A 12,487-nucleotide genomic window follows, 5' to 3' on the forward strand; every position below is an offset into this window, starting at 1 on the left:
ATATGTGTGTAGATAGGTGATGATCTCTCAGAATGAATAGTATTACTACCAGAATAAACTGTAAGCTTAAAATCTATGACATGGACCGTAGCATATATCGATAATTGGTTGAGCACTCAATATACATACTAGACCACGTGATAGCTTAGTGATATCTTATCGGATGCCCCAAAGTCGTCCGTAGCCAAATGGTATTCTGTCCTCGACTCCGTTTGTATCCAACAAAACGCTAGATACCCTCAGAGGAGAATCTTGGTTTGGGAATCGCCACATTTGCCAAAATAGTCTTGTCTTACCTCCGGCCCTCCCGATTCTAGCAATATGCGCTGGGTGTCCGCCTTCCTTGCCCTGGCATTAACAGGTGCACTGCAAGCAAATGCACTGGATGCTACAATCTTCACGTTTCCTCCCAAGACTGCAACCTCTTCAACTGCTAATCTCCAACAACAAACAATATCAGAAAATGAGGCTCAGCTTGTCTTAGAGCTTCGCATGAAGTCCTCTATAGCATCGGTCCTCGGAATGGTGGATGCAGACACCGTGAACCGCTTGAATCATTTCACCCAGGATGATCTCACTCTCTTTGGGGGAGCCACTGGGGGGATTTCTCTTGAGAAAAGCTTCTTTGTTCTGGAAGGGATCGACCAGGAAGTTGGTAAGTGGAAGCGGACTCACACTTGACTTAAAAACTTTAGCTAAGATACTCTACAGCCCTAGCCATGCAAAAAGCCCAGCCCAACCATCTTCATATTCCTCAGATTTCCTCACCCTTTATCGAATTTGATCTCCTGGAATCATTTATCGAAAGCAGCCTCACTGCGAAAGGGGACCGTGGGCAAATCTGTACATACTACAACGATGCTAACAGGGCTGCGTCATCGACATCCCAGGTAGCAAAGTCAACTTTAATAATCTTGGGGTTCCCTCGCTAATCTTTCAATTATACCAGACTCCTAAGGAATGCCTATCCAGGGACCCTATTTTTGCTGATGAGTCTGATATGCTTGTCCATGACTTCCTTACACTAGTTGATTCAGTGGAATCCTGGATAAGCAAGGATCACAGTTATTCAGCTTTGAAGTTGTCCTTTAAGGTATCGAGTTTCCCCTGCCTAATTAGTGAATGATTTCTGATTCCACGTCACCAATTGCAGAATGCCTCTGGTGATTCTCTTCTCAGAACCAAGCTCCTAGAGACATTGCTCCTTCACTTAGCTAGAATACCGTCGACCAGCAACCAGGAAATCACGATATTGGTTCTACCCGCTGGTGTTGAATCAGAAGGACTTAACCGCCGAGGCGCGAAGCAATCATCGGCACCAGTCACCCATCCCTTCAGAAGGTCGGCACCGCTGCAGTCAACCCTAGCGCCTGTCTGTCATGCTTCGAACTCTTCGTGTGCCGAATCAACCAATGACTGTTCCGGACACGGTTCCTGCTATCTGAAATACGGCTCGGGTGTTGAGGGAACTACAGGCAATTGTTATGCATGCCAATGCAGACAAAGTGTTGTTCAGAATAGCGATGGTACCACCAAGACAGTTCAATGGGGTGGATCGGCTTGCCAGAAAAGAGACATTAGCTCACCTTTCTTCCTCGTTGCAGGCGTCAGTCTGCTTGCCATCGTTCTAGTTGGGAGTGCGATTGGGATGCTTTTCAGTATGGGCTCACAGGAGCTACCCAGTGTCATCAGCGCTGGTGTAGGAGGCCCTAAGTCTCAGATGTGAGCATAGGGGAAGCTGTGTAGGTGTTAGGGTGTGTTTTTCCTCTTTTCTTTTTTTCTTGGCCGAGGGCTTCATGTTCTTTACCTCATTCATCCCTCAACCTTTAAGCAAAAAATTTTGCTTTACTTTGTTTCTAATTGCCCCTTCCCTACCCTGCGTCTGAGGGAAACTTTCGGTCAATACAGCAGTACATATATGTAAGGTGGCACAATCTATTTATAAGGGGCACGCGGCTATAGCAAAAGAATATATTGTATAGCATGTACAAAATAGTACTCTCTGTATGTATTCGAGTAATGCGCACCAAGAGATATATAGATATGCATAACCCATTCAGCCTGCTAAATGGACTAAGAATCGGGGGGAAGCAGTGGCTGCCAGTAGCGCCGTAGGACAAGAGGGAGACAAGACAATTCGTGAATCATCAGCCGCAAGAATAAAAGGTCCCCATGATCCAGACGCGCCCTAGTCCAGTTGCGCAAAGATCGATAAATTACACATATCAAGTCATAAACAAGGAAAATATAACTCCAGCCCACATTCCAGATGTGGTTCCGGCATGAAAATGAGTTGCAGATTAGTCAAATCGCGAAGAGTTATGAGAAGGATAGCACTCAAAGACCAATCATGTGGTACCAGCTTCGACTTGACGAGGTGTGCGTCTTTCCGAAGGCAGTGGATCCACAGAAGCCCCAACTAGAGGTGGTCTTCTTGAGGAGGGAAAATGGAAGGAAAGTTGGCGGAGTCGAGTAGGAATCAATCGAGACCAGGTGGATTGACCCGATGAACCCGAGGCATGGGGTGGGTCCCAAGGCTGATCACGCCTACTCTGTACATGCTGTTCTCGGTTTGGAGATACGCTTCTTTCCTCTGGAGATGTCGATTGGAATATTCGGCTAGGCAAGCCCATCTGGCCTCTGAATCCGCTTGCCCTGCCACCATTCCAAGCAACTCGAGGGGGTCTGAGGATTGCATCCGGGTGGTTCGAGGCTGTACGACGACCCTGACGATCTGTGACAGACTGTGCTTCGGTCTGTGCACGGGGTTTGGGGACATAGTAATCGGCCTTGCATAGAGGGCAACATGCCCTTCTGCTAGTAAGCCAGGGGTCGACGCATGAAGCATGGAAAGCATGGCCACAAGTAAGTCCCCGGATATCATCATCGTCCTCAATGATATCTAGGCAAATCGCACAAGAATCGCCAGGGTTGGGCAGAAGATCAGCAGTAACAGCATTACCAATGTAGGCACCTTCATCATGTTCCCCAATATCCGTGGTCATGTTTTCATTGGTCAAGGAATGCTGCCATTTCTCTTTCTGTATACCTGCACCAGTGGACTGCCGGTTGGAAGGCTTTGAAGATACTGCAGGGCCCTTCTCCGAAGTCTGCACCAGAGGGCCATCTTGTACCTCTTGAATGGGGGGTGGTAAGGTATCAACGGAATCCACCCGTACATGGCCCTTGGTAGACGGTGATATTGCAGCCGTGTGAACCCCAACCGCCTTTGTCACGATATCACTTTCATCCTTTAGGCTCTGTGGCCTGCTATTTGGGGCTGTGATACCTCCTTCTGTTGAAAGGCCCTGGTTGGCGCGAGATGATCTCCACACTTTGTACTTGACAAGTGGGAACCGCCCGTTGACTTCATCCATCGTCATTAGCCTTTTTTCCCTTCGCCTGCGATGAGTTCGTGGCATGGTGACCAAGTCTATGGGCTCTCCTACTTCTTCACTGCGGAGTTGACGATTTCGTTGGTTATATCGAAAGCAGTATTTGACTCCAACAATGATCCTGCGATGACCGTCAGATGCCATCCCTGAAACACTGGGAGGCTGGCCTGTTGGCCTGGGCAGGGGGTATATGAAGCAACGTACCATAGATTTGTAAACACAACACCAAACCCAAGAGCGACGAAGAACAATAAAGGTGAGCTTGTAGCATTATTCGAACTCGAACCCTCTCCGTCGCTACTAGCAGTGGTGGTGGCAGCAGCACTACTAGAGGCTGATGTTGGCGTTGAAGACATTCCAACCGAAATTCGATACGAAAAGGATCTCACTCGGAACGTTGGCGCTCGGATTATTGTTGGAGTCTCAGTTGCCCAAAGTTCGATCCTTCATGCCTTGAGTTGTGTGTACAGGGCAACCCTGTATGTAAGTTTGGGTAAGACTCCAGCAGATTAAGTCCAAGGCGACGAGAACGTGGACGGGAATGATCCAGGTTATGTACCCTATGTGATAGACTGGATATTTGGAGATTAAACCTGATGGTCTGTCATGGATGATTGACCGTAAGCAGAGCACACAGAACTTCCTACGAAGAGAAGGTGAATGCCGAGGGTCGGTGTCATATCATTATCAATAGCAAGAGCAGAAGGAACCTGGAGGTAAAGAGAAAGAAGAGGAAGAGGAAGCGAGATAGAGAGATAAAGAGATAGATAGAGAGAAAGTGGATCAGGGCAGGACGGAGGCCTTTTGATTTCTGGGATGCATGCGGATCGAGACTCGACACCTGAGGCTGTGAATCACGGGACTGCCTTACTGTAAGGTACATCCACATTTGAAGGGGGGATGAGACCAGGGCTATTTACCTGCCCCCTTTCTTTCTTTTTCTATTTGAAGATGATATTATTACATACCTGGCTACCTTCAAGGGTACATATAAGCTCGTATGCATATGTACACTACTCTATGAATCAGTATAGCTATATGTAATGTAGTATGGATACAGTACAATATATATGATATACTACTATACACACAATGTGTAATCAATTCACTACTAGTTCTTTAGATTGAATTATACGGTAAGAGTGGCTTACATTAATGTGTTGGTTTTGTGGGAAAGCCCAATTAGCCGACCACTTACCCCTCGTAAAGTGAAACAAGAAAGATGTCCTATATAGACATACATATATAATATAATGTAGTTATATGCTGGAAATATGGTCAATATCAAAGTTTCACACGGCTGCTACACCGCTCCGTACTTCCCGAAACCTCTAGTTCGGAGATCTATGAACTCTCCCCTTCATCACATCTGCACACCCCAAGTCTCATTATGGCTGAACCCAATCCAGTGGTTTTCTTTGATATTGCCCTTGGAGGTAAGTCAATTTAGTTATTTTCATGTCGGCTCTAGTGTGCGGCATCGGAGTACATAGTCTGGCATGGCGAACTCTGCTAAGTAATATAATCCATACAGGCGAGTCTCTAGGTCGAGTGAAAATGGAGTTGTTCGCCAATGTCACTCCACGAACTGCGGAGAATTTCCGCCAATTCTGCACCGGCGAGAGCAAAAACCCCAAGGGACAGCCTCAGGGCTACAAGGGAAGCAAATTTCACCGAGTGGTATGTGATGAAGATCCTTGGATGGCGATGCGGAATTAATGCTCATTGTAGATCAAAGACTTCATGATCCAGGGTGGAGATTTCATCAATGGCGATGGGACTGGGTCATGTACTATCTATGGCACCTCGAAATTTGCCGATGAAAATTTCACTCTCACACATGACCGTGCCGGGTTATTAAGTATGGCTGTAAGTCTGAATCTCGAGACCGAGGGGGATGTTTACCCCGAAAGGATCTTTTTACTAATACCAGCAGAATTCGGGCCCAGACACCAATGGTTGCCAATTCTTTATAACAACCACAGCCACACCATTCTTGAACAACAAGCATGTGGTCTTCGGCCAGGTGATTGATGGGATAGATATCGTTAAAATGCTTGAACACACCCGTACCACCAAAGACAAGCCCAACCAAGACGTGACGATTGTGCAATGTGGAGAGATGTAATAATAATTACAATAGCAAACACGTCCTACAAATCCATAGCTCCTAGAATTGCAGGAAAATAATTTGAATCGTGGGAAATATATCAATTTCATATGGCTTTAGTAACCAGGGCTCTTCTGATATTCCATAGTGGGCACAGACGTGATATAAAAAAAAGTAACTTCACAGAATCCCGTCCTCAGGTCTAGAGCTTGAATTTATTCAGATAATCCGCAGCCAGTGAGATAGCCTCCTCGACCTTGTCAGCGTTGGTACCGTTACCAATGGAGGTAGGTCCTTTTCCTCCTGCTTTTCCTCCAACGGCGCCAGAGACGACGGCCGCCCAGTCACTTGCCGAAGCACCTTGGTCACTCAGTGCCTGTGTCCGAATTAGTATAAGAATCCATATGTAGTAATATTCTACCATTTGATTTCCCAAATGCAAGAAGGGTAGGGCTGATGTGTTCTCTTACTCACCTGAGAGATGTAACATCCGTGTGAAACCCGGCCTTGTTCAGAGTCGGCCGCCAATAGATAAACACTCTTACCCTGCATCTTGGACTTGACATGGTTGAGAGATTCACTGACAGCCTTGGCATTGGCAGAAATCGGAAGCTGGACCACAAGCCACGACTTGTCTTGGTTTTCAGGAGCCTCGAAATAGGAGGTGATAGCGTCGACGGCTTTCTTCGATTCCAGTTTTTGTTGGGCCTTTTGATCATCGAGAACTTGCTTATTGATCTTGGCAAACCGTTCGCGGAACTTGGCCTTGCGGACGGCGGAGATTGCAAGCTGGTTGAGATCCACCTGAACTTGCTTAGCCTCCTGCTCCTTTTCAGAGCCCAAAGGCAATGCATCCAGCCGATCAAGGCGCTGTCCGAATTCCTCGGCAACTCTCTGCACCTCATGTGCATCCTCTCCAGTGACGGCAATAATTCGGCGAATTCCCTTGGCAATGCCACTCTCCTCCAGGATGATCAAATCCTTGATATCGCCTGTCTTCTGCACATGTGTTCCACCGCAGAACTCAATGCTGACTTCCTGCCAACGGGGATCTTTGACATTCTGCAGGATCTCCTCCAATTCCACACCGACAGAGACAACACGAACAGGATCAGGGTAAGTCTCGCCGAATACGGCCCTGACGCCAGAAATTTGCTGGGCAGTGGCGAGCGGAAGTTCTTGGGAGTAGACAGCACAGTTTTGTCGGATATAATCAGTCGCCTTGGCTTCGATCTTCTCAAGCTCGGCGTCAGAGATTGCGCTCTTGTGGGAGAAGTCAAACCTAAGCTTCTCGGCGGCCACCAGGGAACCCTTTTGATCAACACCATCGCCTAGGATTTCCTTCAGAGCGAAATTCAGTATATGGGTTCCGGTGTGGTTATTTCGGATGGGCCAGCGTCGGAGCTCATCATACTCGCAAATGACAGAATTGCCGACACTGAATGATCCGTATTTCATGAAGCCGGTGTGTAAAACGTATCCGGCGTAAGACTGTACATCGCCAACTTCAAGCTCCGCTTGTCCGTCGATGATTATTTTGCCGGTATCATTTTCCTGACCACCCTGTTCGGCATAGAAGTTCGTACGGTCGAGAATGACGCCAAGCTGTGCCCCCTCAGGAACATCGTCAGTGCTATTGTGAAAAGTTTTCCCGTGGTAAATAGCCTTAACGTGAGAAGTGATATTACCCCGGCCGAATTTAGGCGAATCATCCGTTTTTTGTACGTCGTTCATTTTCTCCAGGTTGCCTAGGTCATGGACATCAAGCTTAACTGTGTTATCAGCAGCCTTCTTTTGACCCTTACTAGCTTCCTTTGCCTTCAAGCGAGCCTCTTCAAATTCGACATCGTCAATGCGGAGACCACGTTCCTCGGCCATGATTCGAGTTAGGTCAACAGGGAAGCCAAAGGTATCGTACAGTCTCCAAACATCAGCGCCATGGAGCATATCGGTGCCCTTGGCTTTAGCATGTTGGGCATATTGCTCAAATTGGCGCTCACCTCTATCCAAGGTCTTGGCAAATGACAACTCTTCCTCGTCTAAGATTTCGATGACATCTTGCTGCTTGCGCTTGAGTTCAGGGAACATTTCACCCAACTGATCCACAACAGTCGGCACTAGCTTAGCGAAGAAATTCCCAATATCGACCTGGAAATATTTCCGCGCATACCGAGCTCCTCGGCGTAGGACACGGCGAATCACATAGCCACGGCCCTCGTTGTTGGGAATGACTCCATCCGAGATAGCGAACATCAAAGTCCGCACGTGGTCTGCAATAACACGGTAGGCGGTGTCAATTCCATCGGCATCGTCGGCGCCAAAGTGGCCGCGGTATTCCCTGGCCCCAGTGGCATTCTGGATAGCCTGGAATATAGGAGTGAAGACATCGGTATCGTAGTTGGAAGGTTTGTCCTGGAGAATTGATACCAGTCGCTCGAAGCCCATTCCAGTGTCAACATGTTTGTTGGGAAGGGGTCTCAAGGAGCTATCCGGCTCGCGGTTATATTGGATGAAGACGTTGTTCCAGATTTCCAGCACATTTGGGTCGTCTTCGTTGACGAGATGAGCAGCGTTGCGTCCACCGATCCGATCGTAGTGCACTTCACTACAAGGTCCACATGGGCCCTGGTCACCCATTTCCCAGAAGTTGTCTTTCATGTCTCCAGGAAGGATGTGAGATTCAGGAACGCCCACCGATTTCCATATTTCTTTGGCTTCCAGATCCGGTTCCAATCCACCAGCTTCATTGCCCTCAAAATAAGTAACGTAGAGGCGATCGGGATCTAGCCCATAGACTTCCGTCAACAGGGTCCACGAATAAGTGATAGCTTCTTTCTTGAAGTAGTCGCCAAAACTCCAGTTGCCGAGCATCTCAAAGAAGGTCTAGAGACTTTGTCAGCACTTCTTCTGGTGAATGATAGAAAGCGAGTTTCTATACTGACATGGTGATAGCTATCTTTGCCAACATCATCCAGATCCTGTGTCAGGTTAGTCAGTGTACCATAAGACCCTCTTAAAGTTTATCAAGGCACACCCACGTTATGTTTTCCACCGGCACGGAGACACTATCCAGTTGTATCAGCAACAGTCCCAAGTCGGATGTTTTGGTGAGTGTGAATTATCCAATACCTTTTGCGAGTTCGTTGCGCGTTTCATCTTTCCAAAGTCTGATGAGGCGTCAACGGTGCCCAGGAAGATGGACTTGAACTGGTTCATTCCCGCATTGGTGAAAAGAAGAGTCGGATCTGACAGAGGAGCGACGGGGGAAGAAGGGACTGTATACAAGAATAACTTCAGGTCAGTCCATGTCGTTGGCGGGGGTGGAGGGGTAGGCAAAAAAAGAAGAATAATGGGCTCAACGCACCGAATGTATGGCCATTTTGTTTAAAATAATCTAGAAAGGTGTCTCGGACTCGTTGAGCAGTCCATTCTGGACCGAGAGAAGTCATCCTGTCGAATGTGGGATGCTTGGTTGACAGGGAGTGAACAAGGCAAGGAAAGAATGTTCTGGGTTGATTTCTGCGAAAGAGATGAGTCAAAGCCCGTTCCCCGTTCGTCACCACCCCAGAAACCCGCATCGAGCAACGAAATGCACTTGACCCCAGATCTGTGCACTTAGAAGTTCAAACGCTTTTCTTTCCTTTTCTTCTTCTTTAATTATTAACCCCACACTTCCAAACACTCGCAAGAGAAGGAGAGAGAGATAGAAAGTGTGGATGGCGGGTGAGGAAAATCACGGGAAGAAGCGCCCGGCCGAAGCTGACCCCGACGGCGCGCAACCGTTAACGAAGAGATTTGGACACCTCCGAATAGGTAGGCAATTGAACTTGAAAGAGTTGTGGAAGTTGTCAAGTTAACATATTTGTAGAAAATAACGTGCCAATCTCCGCTCGGGCCAAACCCAAGGGGCATATCCAACATATCCAGCCTATCCAGCCTCACATTGACCAATATGACCAACATAATCAACATAACCAACGTAACCAAGACCTATCCTCCTCAAACGATGCAATGATCTTGGACGACACCAAACATACGACCTACATTCACAACCTGGATCAAGAATTAATGGAAGCCGACTCTCCTGGCTTGGTGTTTTCACCATTCGCAGAGAAAGTGCTCTCAGTCCCTCAATCCGTTCTATCCGACTCGAAGCCCTCGGGGAAAGAACTCGTTCTTTATACGGAACCATCTTCCCTCACGGTTCCCAAGGAAAAGGATAATGTTCGAAAGGCAATTCTTGAATCTCGAGCGCGAGCTAGAGAGAACAAGGTTACGGAAGATTTATACGATGATCCAATGGATATTGATAGTTAAAAGTAATTAGGGATAGGGAATGTATAAACTTGTACCTTTAGGCATACAAATGTACGTGATCTACATGGTAGTACATGGGTGTACTGGACTCTACGGAGTACATATCCAAGTAGTTATCAGATTGCATACCCGTATGTAAATTACCGATCCCCTGTAATTTACCGTAACCGGACTCACGTGACTCACCGCTCCCGAAAAATTTTCTGGTTTTTTTGTGTGGCTCCGACTAAATATGCACTCGGCTTGATAAAAAAAATTTCCTCTCTCCCCCACCATCCCTCTTCCCATCCCTCCCTCAAAATCACATCTACAATTTCATAATGGCCGATTCTGAGGTTTACGACGGTGCCGTCGGCATCGATCTTGGTACGTTTTTGCTCTACTAAATTCGACCGCACAGCTGCTAATTGCCTTTTTTCTTTTTCTTCAGGCACTACCTACTCTTGTGTTGCCAACTACGAGGGCACCAATGTCGAGATCAGTACGCTTCCCCCCTCCAAATATTCGATCTTTCTCTCGAATACTGACTATTTGATCAGTTGCCAACGACCAGGGTAGCTACACTACCCCCTCCTTCGTCTCTTTCACCGACAAGGAGCGTCTGATTGGTGATGCCGCCAAGAACCAGGCCGCTATGAACCCTGCCAACACTGTTTTCGATATCAAGTGAGTTGGAAAAAAAAAAACATCAAAAAAAACCTCGCGCAGCCTATCAATTCGCGATATGCGCATTCTCCACAATTCCAAATTCGTTCTGACTCTAATGGAACAGGCGTCTGATCGGTCGCCGCTTCGATGACCCCATTGTCAAGAAGGATGTTGAGTCCTGGCCCTTCAAGGTCATCGACCAGGGTGGCAACCCCGTTGTCCAGGTTGAGTACCTTAACGAGACCAAGACCTTCTCTCCCCAGGAGATCTCCTCCATGGTCCTCATGAAGGTATGGCGAAATGTATATCTCATATTTGTTGGATTTGTTTGCTGACTATTTGGGCCAGATGAAAGAGGTCGCTGAGATCAAGCTCGGCAAGAAGGTTGAGAAGGCTGTGATCACCGTGCCCGCCTACTTCAACGACAACCAGCGTCAGGCCACCAAGGATGCCGGTGCCATCGCTGGCCTGAACGTTCTCCGTATCATCAACGAGCCTACTGCTGCCGCTATCGCCTACGGTCTCGGCGCCGGCAAGTCTGAGAAGGAGCGCAACGTCCTCATCTACGATCTCGGTGGTGGTACCTTCGATGTCTCCCTGTTGAACATCCAGGGTGGTGTCTTCACTGTTAAGGCTACCGCTGGTGACACTCACCTTGGTGGTCAGGATTTCGATACTAACCTCCTTGACCACTTCAAGAAGGAGTTCCAGCGTAAGACTGGCAAGGATCTCTCCGGTGATGCACGTGCTCTCCGTCGTCTTCGCACTGCTTGCGAGCGTGCTAAGCGTACCCTGTCCAACGCTACCCAGACCACCGTCGAGATTGACTCTCTCTTCGACGGTGAGGACCTCAACTCCTCCATCACTCGCGCCCGTTTCGAGGACCTCAACGCCAAGGCTTTCTCTGGAACCCTCGAGCCCGTCCAGCAGGTCCTTAAGGATTCTGGCATGCCTAAGAACAAGATTGACGAGATCGTCCTTGTTGGTGGCTCCACCCGTATTCCTCGTATCCAGAAGCTCCTGAGCGACTTCTTCGATGGCAAGAAGCTCGAGAAGGTAAGACAAGACAGCACTACTTGATCTAACGTCAAAGCCAGTTACTTATCTTTTTTCCAATAGAGCATCAACCCCGATGAGGCTGTTGCCTACGGTGCTGCCGTTCAGGCCGGTATCCTCTCCGGCAAGGCCACCTCGGCTGAGACCGCTGACCTGCTCCTCCTTGACGTTGTTCCTCTTTCCCTTGGTGTTGCCATGGAGGGTAACATTTTCGCCCCCGTTGTCAACCGTGGCCAGACTGTCCCCACTATCAAGAAGCGCACCTTCACCACTGTTGTCGATAACCAGAGCACTGTCCAGTTCCCCGTCTACCAGGGTGAGCGTACCAACTGTGCTGACAACACCTCCCTGGGAGAGTTCACTCTTGCTCCCCTTCCTCCCATGCGCGCCGGTGAGGCCGCCCTCGAGTGTGTCTTCGAGGTTGACGTCAACGGTATCCTGAAGGTCACCGCCACTGAGAAGACCTCTGGCCGCACTGCCAACATCACTATCTCCAACGCTGTTGGCAAGCTTTCCAGCTCCGAGATCGACCAGATGGTTGACGGTATGTTTCTCCCACTAACACTAATATTTTTGACTATATGCTGACTTGACAATCTGTAGACGCTGCCAAGTTCAAGACCAGCGATGAGGCTTTCACCAAGCGCTTCGAGTCTCGCCAGCAGCTCGAGTCTTACATCTCCCGTGTCGAGGAGATTGTCTCTGACCCCGGTATGTCCATGAAGCTCAAGCGCGGCAACAAGGAGCGCATTGAGTCCGCTCTCAGCGACGCCATGGCCCAGCTCGAGGTTGAGGACTCCACCCCCGAGGACCTCAAGAAGAAGGAGCTTGCTCTTAAGCGTCTGATTACCAAGGCCATGGCTACACGGTAAATGCATACATGGGAAGACATGAACATAGACTTATGGCCAACGAATTTTTCCTCTTTCCCGGGACTCTGCTTCTCAGGGAATCTGCGCCA

At 48.4% G+C, this 12,487-nt stretch overlaps 6 protein-coding genes across 6 annotated transcripts; 4 read left to right on the forward strand and 2 right to left on the reverse strand.

Moving 5' to 3' along the window:
• Positions 1-321: 321 nt before the first annotated feature.
• LCP9604111_9120 (DUF3844 domain-containing protein) lies at positions 322-1,726 on the forward strand (the record flags this gene model as incomplete). The annotated part of the gene is made up of 4 exons (XM_039077340.1): positions 322-655; positions 712-890; positions 950-1,093; positions 1,154-1,726. 4 exons carry the CDS (start codon positions 322-324, stop codon positions 1,724-1,726), a joined length of 1,230 nt encoding a protein of 409 aa, XP_038924837.1.
• Positions 1,727-2,348: 622 nt separating this feature from the next.
• Positions 2,349-3,751, reverse strand: LCP9604111_9121 (E3 ubiquitin-protein ligase RNF103; the record flags this gene model as incomplete). The annotated part of the gene is made up of 2 exons (XM_039077341.1): positions 2,349-3,516; positions 3,600-3,751. The coding sequence occupies 2 exons, from the start codon at positions 3,749-3,751 to the stop codon at positions 2,349-2,351; spliced, it is 1,320 nt and encodes a 439-aa protein (XP_038924838.1).
• A 1,034-nt stretch (positions 3,752-4,785) lies between these two features.
• cyp3 (putative peptidyl-prolyl cis-trans isomerase) lies at positions 4,786-5,523 on the forward strand (the record flags this gene model as incomplete). The annotated part of the gene is made up of 4 exons (XM_039077342.1): positions 4,786-4,831; positions 4,930-5,075; positions 5,127-5,264; positions 5,332-5,523. The coding sequence occupies 4 exons, from the start codon at positions 4,786-4,788 to the stop codon at positions 5,521-5,523; spliced, it is 522 nt and encodes a 173-aa protein (XP_038924839.1).
• Positions 5,524-5,707: 184 nt separating this feature from the next.
• LCP9604111_9123 (alanine--tRNA ligase) lies at positions 5,708-8,954 on the reverse strand (the record flags this gene model as incomplete). The annotated part of the gene is made up of 6 exons (XM_039077343.1): positions 5,708-5,881; positions 5,980-8,388; positions 8,448-8,483; positions 8,544-8,570; positions 8,635-8,780; positions 8,870-8,954. 6 exons carry the CDS (start codon positions 8,952-8,954, stop codon positions 5,708-5,710), a joined length of 2,877 nt encoding a protein of 958 aa, XP_038924840.1.
• Positions 8,955-9,221: 267 nt separating this feature from the next.
• Positions 9,222-9,822, forward strand: LCP9604111_9124 (uncharacterized protein; the record flags this gene model as incomplete). Its single annotated transcript, XM_039077344.1, has 2 exons — positions 9,222-9,318; positions 9,374-9,822. 2 exons carry the CDS (start codon positions 9,222-9,224, stop codon positions 9,820-9,822), a joined length of 546 nt encoding a protein of 181 aa, XP_038924841.1.
• Positions 9,823-10,142: 320 nt separating this feature from the next.
• On the forward strand, positions 10,143-12,398 carry hscA (putative Hsp70 chaperone (HscA); the record flags this gene model as incomplete). The annotated part of the gene is made up of 7 exons (XM_039077345.1): positions 10,143-10,188; positions 10,253-10,303; positions 10,362-10,488; positions 10,595-10,760; positions 10,819-11,526; positions 11,590-12,070; positions 12,130-12,398. The coding sequence occupies 7 exons, from the start codon at positions 10,143-10,145 to the stop codon at positions 12,396-12,398; spliced, it is 1,848 nt and encodes a 615-aa protein (XP_038924842.1).
• Between the last annotated feature and the right edge of the window lie 89 nt (positions 12,399-12,487).

The sequence above is a fragment of the Penicillium roqueforti genome (genome assembly GCF_015533775.1).
Source record: "Penicillium roqueforti strain LCP96 04111 chromosome Unknown scaffold_42, whole genome shotgun sequence".
NCBI classification, from domain to species: domain Eukaryota; kingdom Fungi; phylum Ascomycota; class Eurotiomycetes; order Eurotiales; family Aspergillaceae; genus Penicillium; species Penicillium roqueforti.